This window comes from Columba livia, chromosome 12 (genome assembly GCF_036013475.1).
Source record: "Columba livia isolate bColLiv1 breed racing homer chromosome 12, bColLiv1.pat.W.v2, whole genome shotgun sequence".
NCBI classification, from domain to species: Eukaryota; Metazoa; Chordata; class Aves; order Columbiformes; family Columbidae; genus Columba; species Columba livia.
In genome coordinates this window covers 10993032-11016209 of record NC_088613.1, presented here as the reverse complement: position 1 = coordinate 11016209, position 23178 = coordinate 10993032, and the positions used below count along the sequence as shown (strand labels likewise).

General features: G+C 37.1%; 1 protein-coding gene across 2 annotated transcripts in view; it reads left to right on the top strand.

Annotated features, from left to right (window-relative positions):
• Positions 1–358: 358 nt before the first annotated feature.
• Positions 359–23178, top strand: part of CHM (CHM Rab escort protein) — a 56729-nt gene continuing 33909 nt past the window's right edge. Inside the window, exons 1-4 of one of the 2 annotated variants that reach the window (XM_065077852.1) lie at positions 361–450; positions 11303–11369; positions 18772–18844; positions 20024–20148. In XM_065077852.1, the coding sequence (XP_064933924.1) occupies positions 402–450; positions 11303–11369; positions 18772–18844; positions 20024–20148 (314 nt within the window). In that variant the 5' untranslated portion in view covers positions 361–401. Of the gene's footprint in view, positions 451–11302; positions 11370–18771; positions 18845–20023; positions 20149–23178 lie in introns of both variants that reach the window. The other variant, XM_065077853.1, reaches the window with a different exon arrangement.

The following is a 23178-nucleotide window of genomic DNA, read 5'->3' as shown; positions in this document are numbered from 1 at the left end:
TTTTCAAAAATAGTAAGGAAAATATTTCCTTGGGTTTGTTAATAAAGTGCAGTGGTCAATGAGACTGGATGAAAAATAGGAATAGTTTTGGAAACACAGCATATATAGGGGGAGGTAGAAATCAAATCTGTTGTGAGCTACTGTTGTTAAAGAAGCTTCAGTGGAATTGACACAGATATTGTACCAAAAAATATGGTTGTTTGCATTGGAGAACCCCGAGTCCGCCGTGAGAACGACGCTACAACAGAGCGGCCTGGCGAGAAGCTTCCTCCCGTTCGACGGGACGGACGGACAGACAGAACTACAGCTCCCAGCAGCCCCGCGCACGGCGGACGGAAGTGTTTGTCGGCGGCACCCTCAGTTTCCGCCAGCGCCGGCCACGTGACGACGCCCCGCCCAAGATGGCGGACAACCTTCCCTCAGAGTTCGATGTGGTGGTGATCGGGACCGGTAGGAGACGGCGCGGCGGGCGGTGCCGGGGCTGCTGCGGCGGGGGACGCGGGAGGCAGCGCCGGAGGGGCCGGGCGGGTGCTGTCAGGCTGCCGGCGCTGCAGGGCAGAGCTGGCGGCTGAGGGCGGCGGGAGAGAGCGGGCCCAGGGGCTGCCGGGGACACCTGCGGGGACTCGCGGGCAGCTCCGAGGTTGCGACTAAGACTTCAGGGTCAGAATTTGCTCAGCTGTGGAGGGGGCACGGAGATGCGTGTGGTACGAGGCTGTGACGGGAGGGGGATCTCCGTGAATCCGGGGACAGCCCGGCACCCCTTGGGTGTTTCGTGAAGCCTCGGCCGCCCTTTTTCCTGAAATACCTTCCTGCTGCTAGTTTATTTCTGTGCACCCAAAATAGTTGTGAAGAGCTAAATTCCGTGTTGTTGCAGTATATAGGGTATATGCTGATAATTCTTTTACTATATCCTGTAATACAGGAACTTTTATCTCCTAAGTTTTTTCTAATCTCTCTGCCTGCTTATGAATAAGCCAAAACCTTATTTTTAGTCCTCCTCACTAAAGTGTATTTTTCAGTATATGAACAAGCATAAGGTTGAATGATTGCACATATCAGAGACTAAACTCTGCATGTTCTGTATCCTGCACAAGTTAATCCGGCTTCCTGCTCAGATGAATAATGATGGAGATATTGAATGTTTTATGGGAACATACCACAACATTGTAACTACAAGACAAATTCTAAAATATTCCTTCAGAAGCAGAATATCGCATTGTGCTCTAGTTGTAAGGTGTCCAAAATACATTACTGTTTGTAGGTCCCAAATTTACACTCAAATTTTGTTTGCATTTATGAAGAGCTCCTATGGTCAGCTCAGGATGTTGGCTGGAGCACAGGAGGGAAAACACTTCTAAATGTTACTGTTTTCCATGTGAAACCAGGAGCTATGTTTTTGGAGTTCATTGATGTGTCAAGTTGTGTCCTTCAGATTTAAGAATACTTGTCTAGCAATTTGGAATAGAATGAGTGAATTTCTTAATGTAATTGGCCTTTTCAGTGTTTACTAGAAAAAAAAGTAGTCTGCTTATAATATATGTGTAATTACTCAAAGAATTTCTGATTTTGTTCTGGAGTTTGTGAGAGTCTCCCCATTGTGGACTCTAACGCTGCCAAAAATGCAAAATTAAGGCTCTTGAGCAAATTAAGAGTGTTCTCAACCTTATTGTGTGGAGTGGAAGCCCTACTAATGAATCTGGCATTTTCATATGTGTTCAGATTTGTGAATATTTTGAGCAAATGAGAATAATGGTAAAAAATGAAAAACAAAAGTACCAAATTAAAGGGGTGAAAGATTAAAAATTGCGTAACTTCTGTGATTTTTGAAGATAATTCATGCTTTGCTGCCATGAACAAAATAGTATTTATGTCGATGATGCATTGTTATAGAAAATTACAGGAAGCTCAGGGGTTTCTAAAACTAATATTAATGTTAGGCTGTTGAGCTGTTATCGGGTGAGAGCTGGTCATGTGGTGGCTGTCAAGTTGGAATAATCTTGTAATATCAGAGCTTTGATGGCTGGGAAGGGAAATTCTTTGAGCTAAGCTCTTCCTGAGCAGTATTGCTGTACTTGCTGGTGGGGGTGTGAATTTCTATTAAATGATGTGGTTTTGCCCACCTGTAGACAGTACTGCTAGAATTAATTTCAGGATTTTCAGAATTCTGCATTTTAGGAATCACATAAATGGTGGCTAACACCATTGACTGCTTTTTTTGTTTGTTTTGTTTCTCAATCTGTATTAAATTACTCAGTGTGGAAGATTATTCAGAGTAAAACTTTCATCTGTCTTCTCTCCTGGGAAGTGGCTCCTGAGGGAATATCTTAGCCTTGTCCTTAATGCTGTTTTCTAATGCTGTAATCAGTGCTGAGTGTACCTGTGGATATTTAATTGTCATATTGTAATAACTAGAATGTTTATGTTAATGGTCTTGAATTTGTTTTATTTCAGGCTCATTTAACTGTTTCCTTGTAGTAAGCTTAATGAAAATGGAACCTCACACTAAATTTTAGTCATCAGTGCTCCGTTTAATGCATAGGTTCAGTTACTTCGTCAATATTTCTATGGGAAAAGTAAATTCGCTTATTGAAGAAACTTATTTTCCTGAACCCGGATTAAACATTTTCTTGCACAAGTTCACAGCAAGACGGATGCGTAGAAGAAAAATACTGGTCCTGGTGGGTTCAGCAGCAAAAGTTTCACTGCTGTTATGGAATTTATATTCATTGTTCTAAAGAAAACTAAGTTATCATATGGCATAAAACCAGTGGGTGTATCTTGAGGCTTTTTATGGCAACACGATATGAGAATTAAAGCTGTTATGACATTGTGCTTTTGTTCTACTGCCTTTCTTGTTGCAGCATTGAAGTTGCTCTTCCCCCCTCCCCTCCAGGCCTCTCATATCCCTATTTTCCTGCTTTTTGAATAAAGTACTATGGTAAAGTTACCCACTAACCAAACAGGAGTGGATTTATTGGATGATTCTCTGCTAAAGCAGATATTATGCAATATCAGTTCTGGTATTTTGCAAGGTCAGTTCTTTAGCAAGTGATATGCTGTGATTTTTTTATTTGTTGAAGAGTCGGTAGAGTCTGGGTTTGGAGGGCTGATATAAGGTGGGCATTAGTCATGTTCATTTAAATGAGTTCATTATTGATAAACTTTTGTGAGGGTAACTTTCAGATTAGTGCAGGCATTAAAATCATGGTACATCTATAGCAAGAGGGTATATTATGAGTTCTTTGATAAATGTTTATCATCTATTATCATCTATTATCATCTATTTGAGAGTGACACTTTGAGCTAGGAGTCAGTGGCAGAGCTTTTGTCTTTAGGCAGTTGTTAAATAGGAAAATTCATAGGCAAAACTTTCAGCAGTGTTGAATTTATGGCAGAAATCACTCTTAAGTGCAAAGAATTGAAACATGGCCATGCATATTTAAAAGTGGTGTGGATAAGGGTGCAGCATCGTCCTTACCTTTGAATTTCTTCAGTTGGTTGGGTTACGTTCAGTCTTAACTTCTTAAACTTGTCTCTGATGCTCCAGAAGGCCTGTATTAAGTGCTGGTGGAGTTGTAAAATAAAGGATATGGCTCTTTAAAAGGTGATTGTATTCACAAGTTTGTCTGCCAGTAATTCTGATTTTTTTTCTAAAAAGGAGTTATTCTTTATAAAAGCAGTCACACTAAATTTTCTAGTTCTATGCAATTTTCTTTCCAGTCTGGTTTTCAGTGGTTATAAATAACACATGAAATGACTTTCAAGGTAGAAAGCAGGAATCCGTTTTGAAATATTCTACAAAATAAAGAGTGATTTATGGTTTCATATGATTTTGGCTGAAAGCACTCGGGCTTTGCCAGATCATCAAAGTCCTGTCAGGAGAATCTATTATTTATTGTTCGATATGCTGGGAGTGGTGTAAGTACTTTATGTTATCTTATGTAAGTATAGTGTTAGGAAAAATCACTTGCAGATACTAATACAGTTTTTAAAATATACCGTGAAAAACTAACCTAAATATTATAGATGTGAATTATGAAGTTAACATCGAAGACTGATTTTTAAAAAATAATGACAAATTAATAATTCCTGATGTTTTTATTGTTGCAGGATAATTTTAGGATGTGCCTAAAATGTTTTCTAATACATCTGGGCTGATAATTTGGTTACATTATCTTAGATAAGGACACAGTCTTCAGTTTACCTCAGCAGCTATTTGAGTTTTACAACAAATGCTAGATGGAAAATCAGCTGAAGATGAATTTTTTTTTATGTCAGTGGTCATTGTGGACTAATATGGTGCCTCTGGCTTGTGATGTTGATGTGTGGAAGGGAGTACACCCATATTGTTATTATTATTTTATTATCACTTGTAAATAAGTCATAACCTGTCCATGTAAATGTCAAACAAAATGAGCACTGACTTGCAGTTTTCTCCCCAACCCCCACCCCCCTTTTTTTTTTATTTTTTTTTTTTAATTTTTTTTAGTATTTTCCAAGCGTAAACATACCTTTAACTTCTTACTGACATTTTTAACTGGACTGAAATGGAGGGGTTGTTTTCTGGCATGACTTCTGTTCTGAACTTTTTTTGCCTGGTAGCTGTACTGTGGTACCCTTCTTGGAGGCTTGGGCTGCCACTGATATCTCAGGGTTCTTTCCCACATACTGTGAAATGTCTCTTGCCACAGTGTGACTCAGCCAGTGATACAATTTTTATATAAACGTTTAATAAGCTAAAATTATGTTGTATTTGTTCTTTTGTCAAGATCTCATGTATGTTCATTTTTCTGGGCTGTTACGGCTTGGAACCAAATTCAGAAATTGCATTCTCTTACTGATTTAATCAATTAATTAATTAATTAATTATACTTCCTCTTCAGAGAACACTGCTTGGATTGAGGAGGATTTTTAGTGACAAGTTAAATGTTTATTTGGAGCATAAATGTCTCCTTGTGTTTGTTTAATAAATAACATTTATTTCCACCTACTGGGAGATTCCATGTTTTTCATTGCCACATTCCTCTGATGGTATACAGATAACTATACAGAATTACTGATGTAGGAGAATAAACTTTTTACATGTGGGTCCTTCTTGACCAGTTATGATTTCTTACTTGTCTTAGTGGGTTGACATTTCTATGCCACTGCCATATTCTGTAATGCAGAAATTTTCTGATATTATTCTGCAGTACAGGTATATAAGAAAATGAATTACACCTATTATCAATTTTAAGTAGATAGTTTTAACTTAAAATATTATATACAAGTGTTTCAGCTTCATTTGGGATTAAATGATAAAGTGCCTTATAACTTCTACATATACCGAAATCATATCATGAAGATTGTGTAGTGAGCTTTCCAGAGTCAGCTGCTCTTCTCAGAAGTTTGGATACAAACAAAATTTATTGCAGTTGGCCAACTGTCTGACTCCAGAAGATTGTTTGGAAATTGTCTGTGTTCCAGCATTTTGAATATATTTCTCTTCAACATTTTCTATTATGAAAAAGCCACTTGTGATTTATTTAGTAGGTACAGTGAAGCAAATTAAACATTTAAACCTTTTCAAGATGAGGCTTGTATAATTCAGTAAAAGCTGATCAGCTGGATGACTGGGAAATAGTTTACAGTGAACCAAGATGCTTCCACACACAGGAATCTGTTTTGTTTATAAATTGCTTGGGGCAGCAAATGTGTCCGTTTAAAGTCGCCTGAAGAGGCAGTGTGTCGCGATGGCATTATGGACAGCCACGAATCAGAAGAGACATGGTGTGTAAGCCTGAAAATTAATTTTTGATTAGACAGAGGTGAATTTTAACTTTTGTTTTGTAAAGCTTTTAACATCAGTTGGCTTTTAAAGCTGAAGGGTTTTCTAGCTTAAGCAGTTACCACTTATTTTAATTTTGCTGTGTTGAAACTAAAAATAGAATTGATATATTGAAAACCATATAATATGTATCTAATTCCTCTAATTCTTGCATATTTACCTGTAAAACACATTATTTATGAAAGTATGGCTGATTTTGCTTCATAGGGAAGGTCCAAGAATTCTGTTAATGGATATTATGTTGGTCAGAGGTTGCTGGAAACAACCAGATGTAGACTTCAAGGTCAGCTTGCAGCAGCCACATCTGTAAGATTTATTGGGAGTAACCTGCCATTTACCTATCCAAGAAGACTGTGACAGAGCGAGTGCTTAGCCAGCTGGCAGTGCAAACCACTGCTATCACAAACAACTGTGTTCTTCATCGTAAGATTGTCACGAACCTGGTGTTTACACTGGCTGCTGGCTGGGGTTCCTCATTCTGGTGCTGTGACTGTTTCTGGTGCAGTCCCGGAATCTCTTGCGGCAGTTTCTGCATGATGCAGATAGCTGGAGAAACAGAAGAAAGCATAGGGCTCATGTCAGTTTCTCCATGCTGAAGTGAGCCCTGCCACCATGTTCGTTAGTCTAAGCAGAGCCACCTTATTACACTTTAATCTACTTGCCATTCTTTTTTTTTTCATACCTTTCTAACAGGATGCAAGAAGGGCAAGCATGTAGGCAGAAGTCTGCCTCGACCAGTACTAGAAAGACTTAGAAGTTAGTTCACTTTGACTTTGCGCTTGTGTTTCAGTGAGGCAGTGTCAGGATTCATGCGAATGCATCGCTGTCTTGGGAGGGGTCGAGAAGTACCTATGCAATTCTATCTGTTACAATATCTTAGTGACCCAGAGGTCACTAATGAATAAAATCCCTGATTTTTTATTTATTTTTATATCTGTCTGCAATGGTAATGACCTACTTCATTGAAATTTTAAATTAGTGTTCCCTTGAGAAAGCCAGGGGAGCTAATTTACCTAATACTGCATCTGACAAATGGAGGTTAGTAAGTGGAGAAAGAAGGCAGTGGTTTTAAGGAATGATGATATAGACTTCAACTGGTATTAATCAGTCCTTCATGGAGGAAAATTTTTTGTTGTTGTTGTTTTTCCTGGTAACAGAAATGAGGTGCAGGACAATTTAACATAATGCAAATATTTCATGTGTAAGCATTCTAAAGGGGGATATGAAAGGGCCAGAAAGCACAGAAAGTATTTATGCTTCTTAATAACAAGCACTGCTACTTCTGAATTGATTCTGCCTCAAATACAAAGAACTTCAGAGTCAGCATATTAAACTGGTAAAAGAATTGTATGGACTTTTTATTCCTCTACATAAATCCCTTTTATGCTGCCAGATGTTTACGTGTAACATACTGAAGTCTGGATCTATTCCTGCTTTCTTGTGGTTGGATCATGCATTTCCTATTCAAACTTCTTATTTCCTGCTAATACTGTTGGAAATCTAAAAATTGTCTGGATTTGGAACCTTATTTGAGGAAATGTTATTTTGCAGTAGCCTTTTTCGTTTTAGATACAATAGAATGAGGTGTGTGCTGTGTTTCACAGTAACATGCATAATAGCTTAGTAGGTAGATATTGTTTACTATTAATTATACCAGAGGGCAGATCTCTTGATGATTCGGTAATTCGATTACTGATCTTGATAGCAGTACAATCTTAGATTTTTTTTTTTTCTGTATATATAGTCTAAAAGGAAACGTAGATTTTTCATTTAGATCTTTTGTGCTTTGATCGAAGTTATTGGATCCATATCATTACCCAACTGCCTGTTCAAGAACTTTAAACGTCATGAGTGACACAGGTTATAGTGCCGAGTCTGTCATTCGTTAAGCTGGCAGAACAGAAGCTGGCTCTTCCCCAAGAGGGATGAGTGGCAGCAAGTGTTGGAATAATCCTTCATGAGAAATACACCTCCGAGATACCCAGCTTTATTTTCTCATTAGGCATAAGTGAAACTTCAGAGTCAATATTGGGGATACAGCCTTTCCCTTGTAATAATTTGAATTCTGTAATTAGTCTTCTTCGAACCAAACTGTGAGTGAAAAGTTTTGGAGTCTGCTATGCCCTGTAGCTAGGATCTGAACACATACCAAAATCTGAATATAATCCAAATCAGAGTTCAGAATAGGAAACTGTTTCCAAATAGGAATATTTTTTTAAAACAGTAGATTTCTCTGTTATTGAATAATCGGAAGGCAACCTATTTTGCACAACGATGTGAGCATCCTGTGGGAGATAGTCCAGCCTCACATAATTAAATAAATCTCTACCATTTCTCTAAGGAGGTTTTTCCAAATTAGTTATTTTTTTCTTAGGTAGAGAGGGACTATCTCTAACTGTATTATAACAGTGTGTCTACCAGAGCCTACTTTCTTGGCAGTCCGGATCACATGTAGTAGGAACTTGCACTTGGCAAAGCTGCCAGTTTTCTGTGTGGCTTTATTTCTGTCGGAGAAGAGATTTCAGAAACTCGTACCAAGGCACAGTCTTATTTCTTTGGTTTACTGAGGTTTTGTCATGTAAGAATAAATGGTGCCTTGCTCCATCCAGTTGTTCTAAGAACCTCTCCAAAGCAAAAATGCACAGGCCTTGCCTTCCTTACGCTGTCTCATTCTGTTGCCAGTGGGTACCTGGGGAGCCACAGTGTCTTGGAAGCAAAGGGTTGGTGAAGAAAATTGATGCCAGCTTTCAAGAGCGGGGAAGCTAATTCAGGGAACAATTTCATCCAAGGTTAATGGAAGAACAGACCTCCAACACAGTATCAATTGGATCAAGCTTAGAGCAATCAGTTATGCCCTAGTAGCTATAACTCCAGTCCTGGGCAGCCAGGCAGCACCCGGGATGTTTTACAACACTTTCTCAGTGGCTTTTATCAATAAGGAAGGAGAAACAATTTTCTCAATTCTATTTCCAGAGTAATATTCTCACTGCCCAAATGAAGGAAAGAAAACCTTTTTTTCAGGAACTACAAACAAAATAGTAGTTGTAGATTCTATTCCAGATAGTTTATAGACAGAGAGAAATGAAACATATATATAAACGCTTTTGGAGGGCAGCGGAATGTGGAGTTGCCTTTGCACAATAAGGCTGTGTGCATCCGGGATCTTGTGGCAATCCTGAAGTGTGTCCTGTCATTATGTATTTTCTTCTTGTCTCTTTGTTCAGAACGGTATGTGTTTTGAGTTCGTTCTTCAGAAAATTCAACTCCACAGACGATTGGCCTTTCTAGGCTGTGAAACAAACATCTCAGGAACTGATGCAATTGTTAATCCCTTTTTCTGCCCCCAGAGATTAATTCCATAATAAGTCTTCACTTGCTGTGGAAGGTCAGCAATGCAAAACTGTTGTAACATTTTCTACTTAATCAATTCAGAAAGGGATTTTCTTTTTTTAATCCATCCAAAATAGGAGGTGTTAAAAACGGGAAAAATTGCAGGAAAGGTGTAGCTATTTCCTGGAAAATTTGTCATGCCTGTCTTAAACCCCCTTCCTTGTATTGATGCAATCATTTGTGATTTTGGGCTGTCAACATCACCATGGAGTTGATCTGCTGAAAACTGACCATCTACTTCATGTGGAAGAAGGTCAGAAATGGCTTAAGATAAGGGCAGAGAGGTGAAACCTCTTTATTTTGATGGTTGTGTTTGCCTGTGCTGGCTTAAAGAGTTTGTGAAACTATGGCCTCATGTATTTAAGTTCCTCTAGGTGTTTTCTAGACTGCATTTCAGGTGCTAGATTTAATAAAGACTAGCTCAGCCATTTAAAAGGGTTTGTTCCTGTCTCTGTGAGTGCTAAATTGTACTTAACATCCTATTAAAGTCTAACACCTTCTTACTCTAGGTAAGTAAATCTGATACCGTACAAGCAGTAAATAGTCATCCGATAACCTTTAATATAGTGCATTTTGTGGTTGAAGTGAATCATCAGATTAGCAATGTGCTGCCCTTTTATTTGGTTGCAAAGGGGGTGTTCTCTAAAGAAACAGATGACTGCAGGCCTGGAATTCTCATGACAACCATGTGTGGTGTGAAAGAAGCCAAAGAAGTGTGGGTTCTGGTTCTACCACAGCTGCTTTGGCCCGTCAGTTCTGTCTCTCTTTGGTTGTACTGGTACAGCTGCTGCTGCGCTGTCAATCAGATCAGTGGAACACTCCTTTTGCGTGGTTTCATCTCATCCCTTAATTGAATACGTAGCTTAAGTGTCTCCTAGTACCAGTCCCTTAGAATTTTAATGGATTTTACTGAACTACCTTCTTGAGCAGCCAATAGATCATTTAAAAAGAGATTTCAGCAAAGCTAGTGCCATACAGCCTTTTAGGTAGTGAGCTGTGCTTTTCTGAATCTACTCAGAAATCCAAGTCATCCAACTGTGCATGGAAAAATCTGGTGAGTGGGAAGAGATGTTAGAGAACAGCCTCATTTATTTATTAAGCTTCCAGTTGGTATCATGTGCTGTTCCAAGCAGGTATTGCTAGTAGAGAAATATCATTAGCCTTTTTTTAAAAAAAAACTATATGTATTTTCTAAATGTAATGAAAACATACTGATTTGACAGGCTTAATTGCATGACATGGGACTTTTGATAGGGATACCACTTTAAGGACAACAATCTCAGATTCATTCTGTCCCTAATGCTACTCTTAAATGTGAAGTGAAAATACACGTACAATGTCTGTTTAGCTTTTCTGTTTCCACGTCTTGGTCTGCATGCAGAAAATTGAGTGTGCTCCTGGGCACTATGTTTGGAGCAAACCAATCAGTTCAATCAGAAACAAAGTCCAAATACAGTTCTGAGACCTGTTCACACTAGAAATGTTTGCAAGAGATGATATGGAGGAGACAGCACCATGCAGGACTGTCTGCTGCACACTGTTGCTTAATGCCAGGGTTTATACCCTCGCACTTCCCGATGCACCCTTGGACAATATACCAGGGCATGCAGAATTTACTGTAAATTTCTTAATTTTAAACCTCCATTTTATGGGTTGTTACAGTCTTCATATTATGTCAGATACTTTGAAGGGAACAAAAATACACAAAAATGCTCTCAGATAATACCTGTCTGTATCAGGAGAGATACACTTACAGAGCATCCACTAAAATTTGGGTGTTGTGCTGGCAAATGCTCAATCTGTTTATGATAACAGGGTGTCTGGAGAAGACACTGGTGACAAGGTTTGTCTCAGAGGTAGTAGTGTTTGCAAGTAACATGTGCCAGGCGACTATTAAAAACGTGTTGCATTCAAGACCATCGTAGGAAAATGTTAATGAGCACAGAAATTATTAAAAATGTCAGTGACTTGCATTGTAAACTTTCTTTTGTTTGAATTGCCTGTTTCTGACTAAGTTCTAAATTTATTTCATTTTTTAATACATTTTAGCATACTAAATTCTAAAAATTGCCTGTGTCCTTTCAGGTTTGCCCGAGTCTATTATTGCAGCAGCATGTGCCAGAAGTGGCCAGAGTGTTCTTCACGTTGATTCGTAAGTTACACAAATAGTTTTATTTTTAAAAAGTTAAACTGGCTAGAAGTGTGTCTGTGTCGCTGTGCCCTTCAGGACTTGTGGTTTGTGTTCATCTGGCATCAAGTAATCTCATACTTCTGTCTCAATTTTATCTTTGGGATGTTACTTTCATCCACAGAACAGGCAATTTTTGCATGCTAGCTCAGTAGTTTGGAGCAGAAGTGATGTGGTCAAGGGCACTGTTGATGTCTCCTTTTGTGCACACAGGAACGGTTACAGGCTTTGTGCCCTTCATTATAATTCCTGGTAGTAATTATCACATTCTGGTTTGGGGAGAATTTTTACCTGAACCATTATAATTGAAGGACAAAATATTTTACTAGTGTCTCATTTGTATCCGTTCTCAATGCCTAGAGAAGTTAATACAAGTATTTTTGCATTTTAATTGTTATCAGAATGAAGACAAGTGAAATCTGGCTGACAGGGAAGGAGATGAACACAGCATTCTTCTTTGCTGTCTTCTCTCTCATGCTAAATCAGTTTGTAAGAAGAGTACAGAATACTACTGAAATTGCTTGAATCAAAAAGGGTTTCTGTTGCACTTTGAAGCAGAAGGATTTGCTGAAGCGCTTGGAGTCGCGTATTTCACTGCATCCTATTACATTCAGTTTACTTGTCTTTACCAGTTAGCCAAAGTGTTTTGTGTTTGTTTGTGTGTGTGTGATTTTATTTGTTTTGTGTGGTTTGTTTTGTTTTTTAATAAGCTGTGTTACTATGCACTATGATGCACACTGGTTTTTAGGAAAAAAAAATAGAATCTTTGAACCTTGGCTTATTTGTATACCTCAGCAAAATTTAGTAGCATGACTCAAGTCTGGAGCTCCGGTTTCTGAAGCAATCTTGAGATCCAATGCTGGAGCTTCAGCTGACCAAGATAAACTTTTACAATACTCCTCTCTCCCATCTCCCATTTTAAAATTAAATTTTTCACAGCTCTTTTGAGACAATTCATCATTACTAAGCAGCTTTTGAGGCTGCTTTGCTCTCTGTGTTTTTCTAGAAGATAACAAATGGAATTTGTATTTCGTGAGGTTTCTGTGCTACACAGCTGCACTGTGCCTGCTGTAGTTCGCTATGTCAGACCAAGATATGATTATACTAGTTTGAAATGATACACAATTTGAAAATTTGCAAGGCTAGCTTACTAACTCTGCAGGAAATACGATTCACAATTGCTCAGTTTGCTGTTATGCTGCCCACAAAGTCACTGTCTTGGGCTGGAACAGGGACAAGTGACACTCTTCAGAGTTGGTAGTTTTTATCAATAGGAGGGCATTTGGATTAAGAACTTGTCTTAATAAATCTTCGGGCATTATGGTCTACTCTCAGAACCTATGGAAAAGTGGAACTTGTAAGGAAAAAAAGTCCTTAAATGGGCTAATATTCTAGTATTTTACATCACAGTGGGACAGCACACAGCAAGGCAGTGCTCGATGCTCCATATTTAATTCAACTAATGATTCAGTTGAAACAAAGACAACTCTTAAGATTTTAATAATTTTAAAGAAATATGTGACTACATAGTAGTGATACTGAAGTTACTGTAAAGACCTCGTGCGTAATGTAGAAGGGTATGTTCACTTCAGACATTTTGGTACAGTAATTCTTAAATTAGCTATTATTGCTAACCAAAAAAAATAAAAAGCTTATTTTAGAATAAGCAGATATAGAATGAATAAAATGGTTACATTTGGATTTTAAGCTTAATGCATATATTACCAGTAGACTACCTGGATTTTGTTAAATGAACCACTTCTGTTATTTCCATTTTTCATATTCATTGACTATTAATATCTGTAATAATAGTTAGCCACTGGAACTTTGATTTCTTTTGTCCATGCCTATTTTTAGCCATGATGAAGAGCCTTTTGGAAAACTCACAGAAGCAGGCAATTAGAACTGTGGAATACAGATTTTGTTTATTACTGTTTTCACTTAAATATGCTCATTTACATTCACACATGCTTTTGTTTTTCTGCTGAAAATGAAGGCTTCCACATTTGATTCTTTTCTCCTGTGGAGTTATTTCCCAACTCCAGTGCAGGGTAAGGTCAGGGGGAGGTGTTTTTAACCCAGGTGTTCTTCACTTGTGTTAATAGTTGCTGTTTTAATTGGTATATGTGCTCACCGAATCATGGTCTAGAATCCACATCTTGGCAAAAAAAGAAGATATGTTTATACTGTACAACCCGTTCCCATAAATAGGGAAGCGTTTCAAGCCATCTGCCTTTCATGTTTAAATTAGTACTCTTGCAAAAAAAGCCTACCAAAACCAGCAGAAACCCCCACCATGATGCCGTTTGAGTTTTAAGTGATAAGTCTTAGAAAGCTTGCCAGAGATTAATCTGAATTAAAACATTTTAATGTACGATATGTCTAGTTTAATGTACTGATTTTTAGACGATTTTTCAAGTTTCATTTTACTGAGGTAACAGTATAATTGAAAATCACCAGCAAAAAAATCTGTTTATATACAGAATGTCACTTTTTAATGATACCTGTTGTTCCCTTCGTTCTTGAAGGATCATGAGTTTAAATTTTTTTTTCAGAGTATAAGAAAATAAGATTTGGGGTTACCGGAATACTTGTTTGTGTTCAGTGTGCTATTTTGATTAACATTTTGTTCTCTACAAAGGTCTGAAATAAGTTAGGCACAAGGTATAGAAAATATATATGAATAAAGTCTCTGTTTATAGTTTGCTTGCACTCATTACCTTGTGTACATCATTTTATTACTTTTAATCTCCAGCCATGTTTGCATTTATCATAATATACTGCATAGGTGATTATGGAAGATAGAACTTAGTATTTTATAATAGGCCACTTCAAAACTAAGTTTGATTTATAAACACTGTCCAAGCATCGCCCATCAACAGCAGCTAATCTTATTCAAAATAGTCACTTCACTGCAGTGTTGCCATAAATTCCTGGAGACTGATTTTAAACTAAAGTTAGCTTCTGCCAAATAGTAATTGAAGGAGCTCTATTTCTCTGTGCCAGCTATCTGTCTCAATAAATGTAAAATCTGTGGTTCTTCTCCGAGAGCTACATTTACTGTAGATATTAATGAGCTGTTGACATGTGAAATCTCAAGGATATTTGTTAAGTGATTTAGAAAAGTAATTTGCAATTTAAAATGTGGAGATTGGCACTTAGTTTAACTTGCAGTTGCTCAAGAAAGGTAGATCAAGACTAGAAGTCGATTACTTGAAGTGAATTTACTTCCCATATGCACAGGACTTTCTCTTGACAGCTTGCTGTGTTTTCTACTTTTGGTCCTTTGCTTATTTGGTTCTTATAATTATATTTCTATGATATATGTAGATCACACCCACCATACCCCTCTTCAAGATACCTGCTTTTGTAGTTTCTTCCACTTTTTGTTAGACAACGTCTCACTTTTTTAGAACTAGTGAAATATATAATATAGTACAACCCATGTCTTCATATAGCCTTCTTTTTGCTCTTTAACTCATGTAAAGTGAGGTAGCTTTGTAGGTACAGCAACCAGAGAGTGACAAGGTCACTTCTCAAAGCAGCTCAGTTTCTTGCGAGAAAATGAATGACTTTCAGTAAGGAAACCTCAGAAAAATTCTTACCTTGGGTACATTTTGACCTTTTTTTGAAAACTATTTTATTTTTATTTTGCTTTAGGATATGATCTCATAGTGAATTATTAGAGGGTAAAACATGGTCTCCAGTGGCCCATGATAATCACCTTTGGTCATGTTCGTATCCCAGGATATGATGACATGTAGTACACGTGACTGTCACCATCACCCTTTTATTGAGCTGACACATCTCAAGAGCTGTTGGGGTTCAGCCCTTCCACTTGGAAGGCAGGGGCGGCACAGTCCGCTGCTCATGCTCCTCAACACCAGTTTTTAATGTGTGACTGTGTACTTAATAGGTAGCGCTTGAAACTTCATGGGTTTGAAACATAAATCATTTTGTGTTTGGATCCTTAAAATCGATGTGGCAGTAAGTTCCTTTGCAAAAGACAGCTGCTCTGATGGGTCGAGACTTCTTTCTGGAAGATCAAGTGCAGGACAGACACGTACAGGCAGCTCTGGGGAGCAATCGTGAGGCATCAGCAGCTTTTCTGTAGACATCACCAGCTTTGATGGTTGTACCACGGCTGTTAGGACATGGCACTGAGAAGGGCAATCTTCTTAAAAGGCACAGCCCATGAAATAGCTTTTCTGTTATTATGTTTTACTTGTGTGTCTCGTGCTTTCAGAAGTGTTCAATTTCTCAGATTGCAGTTGTCTTCAAAAGGACGTGTTAGATATTCTCTTGGTTTGGATTCTGAGAATGTTCATCAGTTGGGAATAATTTGCAATTCCAGTGTTCTGGACTGGGATTTGCTAATTCTTTCTAAGTATTTGAATAAAAGAATGTGTTAGTAACTGAGAGGAAACAAACAAACAAACAAAAAAACCCGCTAATGTAGGAGAAGAGAGAATTAAGCTTTTTGCAGACGTAAAACTGTACTTGGGCTACATTTCCAAAACGTGGCAAAAATGGCTTCAGCAGTTCTGCTGTTAGCTCTGAACTGTAGATTCAAAATATGTGCACTAAATTCAGCAGTATTTTAATTCATATGAAAATCCAAGTAATACAGGAGAAGCTTTGAGCAAATATAATCTAGGAAATGATATATGGTAGAAAAAGAAAACATCTGTGCTCCAACTTGGTAGAAAAATTAATTTCTAACTCTGCGGTTACACCTTCAGTATGTTTCATGTTCTTACTTAGGGGGTAATTGAATTATAAACCTGAAATAGAGAGAGATGATCCATCTTTGTAGTTTGCTAATATGGCAAGGGAAGAGAGGAGATTGAGAGGAGTCCTTGAGATTTTGGGACAATATTTTAGCTTTAATTAGGCTTTGATCTTGACCGTTACTTTAAGGAATTCCTCAGTTCACCTCCAGGGCAATTATAACAAAAATATTTGGTTACAAAGGACTCCTAATTGCAAAACCATTTGTCAGCTCTTTTTGGAATTCCTTTTTACTAAAAACTTTGCGTAGTAAGTCAGTAATCATGTCTGGTCTACCTTCTTTTTGTAGTGTTTTCAGATGAGAAGATTAAACAATCCTGATCCCGTATGTAATGCAAACTAATTAAAATTCTGGGGAAAAAAATCTGGATGTTGATGCTTCAAGAGAAGATGAATATTTAAGGTGGTAAAACATAACTTGGGAACGGTGCTCAGAATCCAGATGGAAAGGCCAGTTGTTATTCATTTTCCATTTGCGAAAGGCCGTACTGGCTTCACACAACTGATTGAGCTCCAGAACAGCATTACAGAGTGCTTGATTCACATCCATGGTGGTCAAAAAGAGTAGCTTCAAAGGAAAATCCACTTGATGAACAGAGGAATGTTTATATCAGCGATGTCTGATAGCTAACAAATACACTTTTGTAACTTGCTGTAAAAGTAATTCATTTCTCTTACTGAAAGTTTGAATTGAAAATATTCTAAATATGCATGAATTTATAGTGGTGTAGATTCAAGAAACCCAGTCCTAATTTGGGGCAGGTGTCTTCTGCAATTTCTGTGATCAATGGCCTTGCTTGCTCTGACAGCCAGATTGTATTCCATATTCAAGGAAACTTGCAACAAAAGCAGCAGATTCCCTTAAAAATAAATCTTTGTGGCTGTGTTTTTTGGAAATCCCGGAAGTGGCGGCTCATATATGGATGTTGAAATTTTTATTCAGTGGAATCTTAAGAAAAAGCAAGAAATGACTCTGTACCATTGACAGCTAAAACAAAGCTGGAGATGATCGCCCCCTGCAACTCTCCATTACTGTTTTACAGGTTGAAACCTGACAGAATCAGAGATATATTTAATCCTCATTGCTTTGTGTTCTCTGTGATACCAAATAGCAGCACTTTTGAAGCCTCACCTATGTCGTTCCCATAATGAATGGATCTCCTTTTCACAGCTGGTTGGAGTTCCTGGGTGGTAACAGATCTGCAGCTGGAGCATTATTCCTCAGAGTAACCACATTGCAGGTGGGCTGTGGGCTCCTAAAGCCCAGAGCCCGTGCTCCCAGTCCATGTTCTGTTCTTGGAGCCGCCTCTCTGGAGTAAATGCTGAATTTTGTTGTCTTTGCAAAAGATGTCCTGTTTGTGTTCTTCACTGTTGCCTCACAGTAGCTGAAAGACTTTTTTAGGTCAGGTTCTAGTCAGGAGCAATTAGGCTTTGGTGAGCAGACGTGTGTCCTTCAGCTGCTAAGTAAGCAACATGGGCCAGAGCATCACCCTCCGGTACCCTACACTTATTGAAGTCTTTGTCAGTGCAGATAAGCCTTGTCAAAACCGTCCCATCTTCAACAGTAGGATCAAACCGGAATTTAATTTTTCACATTTATCACTTATCTCTGCAATTAAAAAATGGAGGAGGTTATGATAAGATTTTAAGTTCATTTGATTTAACAGTCTTCACATTATTCTGTAAAATGCAAAACCTGTCTTCCTCTCTGAGTATATCTATTTTTTTTAGTGTGCAATAACAGTAGATATCCATTCAGGAGGGTATTTTTGGTGTTTTTCACGCTTCTGAAGTGCCAGAAAACAGTTGAATCCTGAAATGAGTTTTTTATTCTGCAAGAACTACTCATTTTTTAAAATTGCTCTGTTGTTTTTTCGACCAGAGTTCTTAAATATTTAAGATGTGGTATGCACGATAACAAAAGCTAATTAATCCAACTGATATTTAGAGAAATATTGATGAAAATTTTTTTTAAAGGGAGACCAGAGACTTTCTTTGATTAACAGCACAACTATTAATTTTCTGTGATATAAAAGAAGTAAACTAATATTTTTCAAGAAAGAAGGTGGTAAATAAAAACTGATAAGTACTCTGGAAGGTATGATCGTTTTGTACAAATCAGTTCCTTTGGCTCCACCTACAGTATATGCAGTTTAATAAGAATTTTGCCAGAGAACTCAGTTGAAACCAGTGGACTCATTGGCCTGGCTCCACACCAAGTAGAGATGTCTATGGTGATGCACATGTTTGAGTTAGAGGTGTCGAGTGAGTCTTGGCCAAGAAGCAGTATTATGTAGATTTTCCTTTTACTCAGAGCGTCCCATGTGCTTTTCTCAGCATTACTCATTTTACCCTCCAAATACTTTGATTTTGGACTATAGTCCCTTTGGTGAGAGGTACATACAAATCAGTGAAATACAACTGAGTTGTGAAATACATCAGTTTTTGTATTCTGTGTCTAAAATCTGACATGGAAAATATTTGGAATATCTCAAACTCAAATGTTCTTTCTTTAAACCTGAAAAAGTGATGTATTATCTGTCCATCAAGTTTCATTTTTGTTTTTTCTTTACAGGAAAAATTACTATGGTGGAAACTGGGCCAGCTTTAGTTTTTCAGGATTGTTGTCCTGGATTAAAGAAAATCAGGTAAAAATTTCTCAACTTCTTGTAACCTTCCTTAATGTTAAGTCTTGGTTGTTTGCAAAATTTATTACAAGACAAATTACCACAATACTTTTTCTCTTTGGTAATTTGACACATCAAAGAGGTTTCTAGTTTCCAGCTTTACTGGTTGAGACTAAACCATCTACCTTGGCATTCTAAGACTGATATACTTAATGATAATTAATATTATTTTATTAATTCGAAGGCTCTGATATTCTACTGATTCTAAGACTTTGATATGCCTGGTTTATTAATATTATTACTGGACACCAAACAGTTCAGCTCTAAGTCATACTTTTTGGGTTCTTGAAATTATGTAGAAGCAGCTACACTGTTTCCAATCCTTTCCCAGAACCTTCTGTAAATGATAATCCAGTCTGCTTTCCACTCTCTGATGTATCAGTCCCTTTCTTTTTTCCTTGTGGGTTGTTGGATCCTTCTATTGAAGTGTCCTGTAACCAGGATACAAAGATTAATGCTGATAGTGTATTTTTCAATGACCAAAGTTTATCTAATTCATGACAGTCCACTAGAAATCTTCTGAAGAGGGTATTTGTTTAGGAGATTGAGCACTTGGTCTATATTAGCAAATGGATGTTCATATTATTTACTGGAGCGTTATGAGCCTGATGGTCCAGAGAAGATGGAACTTTTTCAGTTCAGTCTCGTGCATATTTATTACATAGTGCTACCTTCTGGTGTAATGAGTGGAGTTGCTCAATGTCAGAACTTAATATTCTCAGGGTTCTGTTACGTGATTTAGAGATTCGTGTGTGGACAGATTAATATAATACCCAAATCAAAGAGTTTTGTCACTAAGTTTGGAACTAACCTGGCTGTGGCGAACCTGTCTGCTAGTAGATTGTATTCCAAGTTATGTTCAGCTCTCTGCTAAAACTTGCATTTCATTTAACACTGTATTTTCAGATTACTAGAGCTAGTAATGTAGTGCAAATGTTGACATACTATAATGAAGTAGCCAGCTCTAACTATTTTAACTCAAAAAATCTCAATAGAAGAAACATTGAGACAGTTGAGCTGATTCTTTCTTCATTTTTTAAGTATAAGGTGGTACAATGAACTATTTGGGACCATAGGGATTTGTAGTTCAAGAGCATCTAGCACAGTACCAAATGTAATTTTATAATTGTCCTTTGTAAGCAAAAGACGGATGTCAGTGTTGAATGGGATGACTGGAGAAAACTGATCCTTGAGAATGAAGAAGCTATTTCTCTTAGCAAGAAAGATAAAACTATTCAACATGTAGAAGATTTCTGTTTTGGCGAGTAAGTATGAATGTAAAAATATAGAAGTCATGCAGAAGGTAAGCTTTCCACAATGTCATATAATTGAAAATCAAGGAGCATCTGAAAGTAACCTTGTGAAGCTGTAATTTTGAATAGCATGCAAGCGTAGGAATAATGAATGGAAATTGTATGGGCCTCAGCTGAAAACTGAACTATTTCTGAGTATTTATTTTTAGTTTTTGTCTTTTGGATTTTGCACTGAACTAAACACTGTTCTGAATTTCTAAAAGGTTCTTTGGGATAGTTACGTAAGTTTAACCTTGAATCCCTTAGATGATGTCATAGGTAGCTGAATGAAACGTTGACGGATATTCACATAGAAACGTGTATTGCTTTCTGTAAGTTATAGGTAGGAGGGGGGGAAAAAAAGTGTGAATTATACTAATGCAATCTGAGGATCACAGACTCAAAATATTCCGGAGATCTGTATTGCACAGTAACGGCTGCTTGACTTTATTGCGGATAAAATGTTAAGCTTGAATAGCGTAGTTGTAATCCTATTGCCATAGAAAGTGTTGTTCAAAATCACTATTAAATCAAGTTAAAGGTTTCATAATTTCATGACTTTGTATATGATTTTCCTAAGAAGGTGTGATATTGACTGATGATCAGCTCAAAAATAAGTCCCCTAGCACTAAGATTTCACTCTTTATTAGAAGTGAGCATTGTACATCGAATCAGGACAAAACTGAAGATTCTCCTTTTAAGTATGTGACTTAGCCATGCAGTACAACGCTGTCTCTCTTGATGATCACCAAAAAAACCCCAAAACCACGAGGAAGAAGGTGACATTAATAAAAGTTTTCCAAAATAACTGAAAACTTTCAGAGAGAGTCAATGATTGTGTTTCTGACAATTTACACGTTCTGGCTGGATTCTGTTGTTTTTGCTTAACTTTTATAACTCCTATGAAGTAACCATTAAACATTTATTTTGAAAGAATAAACAGCTGGGTAGCAGTATAATATACACAGTGCAAATCTGAAATGAATGGCCTTTAGAACAAAGTGCATCCATCAAAGGAAAAGAATACTGTGTCTACAACAAGCTGGATTGAAAAAAGGCAAATGGCTGAAAAATAAATAGTGAACACCTGTGCTGAATAAATTAACCAGCTGGTTGGCAATTTTTCATTTGACCTATCTGAAGGGGTTGCTGTTACAAGGCATTAATAAGACACATTCATTTTAAGATATTCCTTTGTTAGTACCATTAATTGATGAATGGTGGAAGATAATATTCTAAATTTACACAACAATTTGTCTGCAGATGTATTATTTTTTTTCTGAATTAGGAGAAGAATTGTCTGTACAAAAGTTCAATTTGAGTGATTTTTATAGACAGTTCTTACATTATTCAGAGATATTTGTTCCTATAGGAAGGATGTCATGAATTTAGATTATATACAGTTTTTAGGCTTTCATTATAAAATGTGTAGAGCTGCAAATCATGCAGATTTACATTTCCATTAATGATAATTGAATAGTGATTTAAAATATGTAAATATAGCATTTGTTACAGTGTTTTTCAGCATGATATAGAAAAAATACACTGTATTGTGAATCCAAATTTAATTTTAATTTAAAATTAATAGTCAAGTTTGTTTAAAATGAGATTGAATGACTGAACTGTACATGGAGCTTGGGAGAAGGTAGAAAAATTTCCACTGAATTTTTTTGTGTTATAAAAAGTTTTAGGATGGGTTAAATAAAAGCTTTGTTCTTTGTCTATGTATTAATGGCAACAACTTTATCCATTATCACAAACTACATGTTCCAAATCCTTAAGGACAAAAAAGAAAAAATATTTGAAATGCAACTCCAGTATTTAATTGACTTTCTTTTTTTTTTCTTAGTAGACATTACTTTTTAAAAAACGTTTGACAAAGTACTTACCTTTCTTTGCTATTTTATAGTTATTTAATGCTTGCATTATGAAGCAAAAAGCCATAATTAATGTACAGAAACACACTTGTTTCATTAGTGCTTCCTCCTCTTTCTGCCTTTCCCAGGGCAGGATTTTCCCCCATTGGGGTGTCTGTGCACAAGCTGAGAGATGCACGTTCCCGGGAGCTCCCGGAGTTTGTGAGTGAGGAGCGACTTTTACAGCATACAGGGTTTTTTGTTCCCTCTTTTACCAGCAATCCTGCCCCCCGCTTCCACCTGCAAGGCTGCAGATGGGCGAGGGAGCGGTTTTGTATGTATACCGGATAATTCCTTGCTGTTCAGTGAATTTTAACCATCCTCTTAGTTATTGAAATTTTGTACTCTACGTTTGCAGGTCACCTTTAAAATCATAGTTCATTAGTTTTCAACTAAGATTGAATTGTTTATTCAGTGCATTAATGGCTTGTGGTATAAAGATAAAAAGATAGTGTGAAATTATTGCTGAACTTCTTTCACTTACAATGACATTGATTTGATTCATCTCAGCTGGTTGTATAAACTACAATTCTAAGTTCAAAAGTACTAGTTTCTAAGGTAGATGTCATTGAAGTTCAAGATAAAAAGAGTAGATGAGATTAAAAGTGGAGGTCTGCTTTATAGGAGGAATTTTAAAGAATTGTATTGTGAAAAAGAAATGGACTATATGGAGTAAATGTTGTGTAGTAATGTCCGTCCTGTGGGCTGGCTGCCTTCCTCTGAGCACAGATTTGTTACACCTGCATAAAGATAACATTGCAGCGTGAGGGCACTTTGTTCTGTGTGGCTGTTACTTGAACTATTCATTAGAATGCGGGGTCAGAGGTGAAAAAGGAATCTGGAAGTTTTACTTAAACTTCAGGTCAAAATTGGATGCGTCTCTTCTGGTCTTGCTGTAACAGATACAAAGTACCCTCAGTCATATAAAGCACTTCTGTTTTCTTCAGTGAGTTTTCTTTTTAAGATATCTGACCTTAATGACTTTAATGCATTTTTATATTTCATTTTCAAAGGTAATCCATAGGAAAACCCTAATCAAATTGGCTTACTGTTTCTTCTTTAGAATTTATTCCTTTTGTTTATGTAT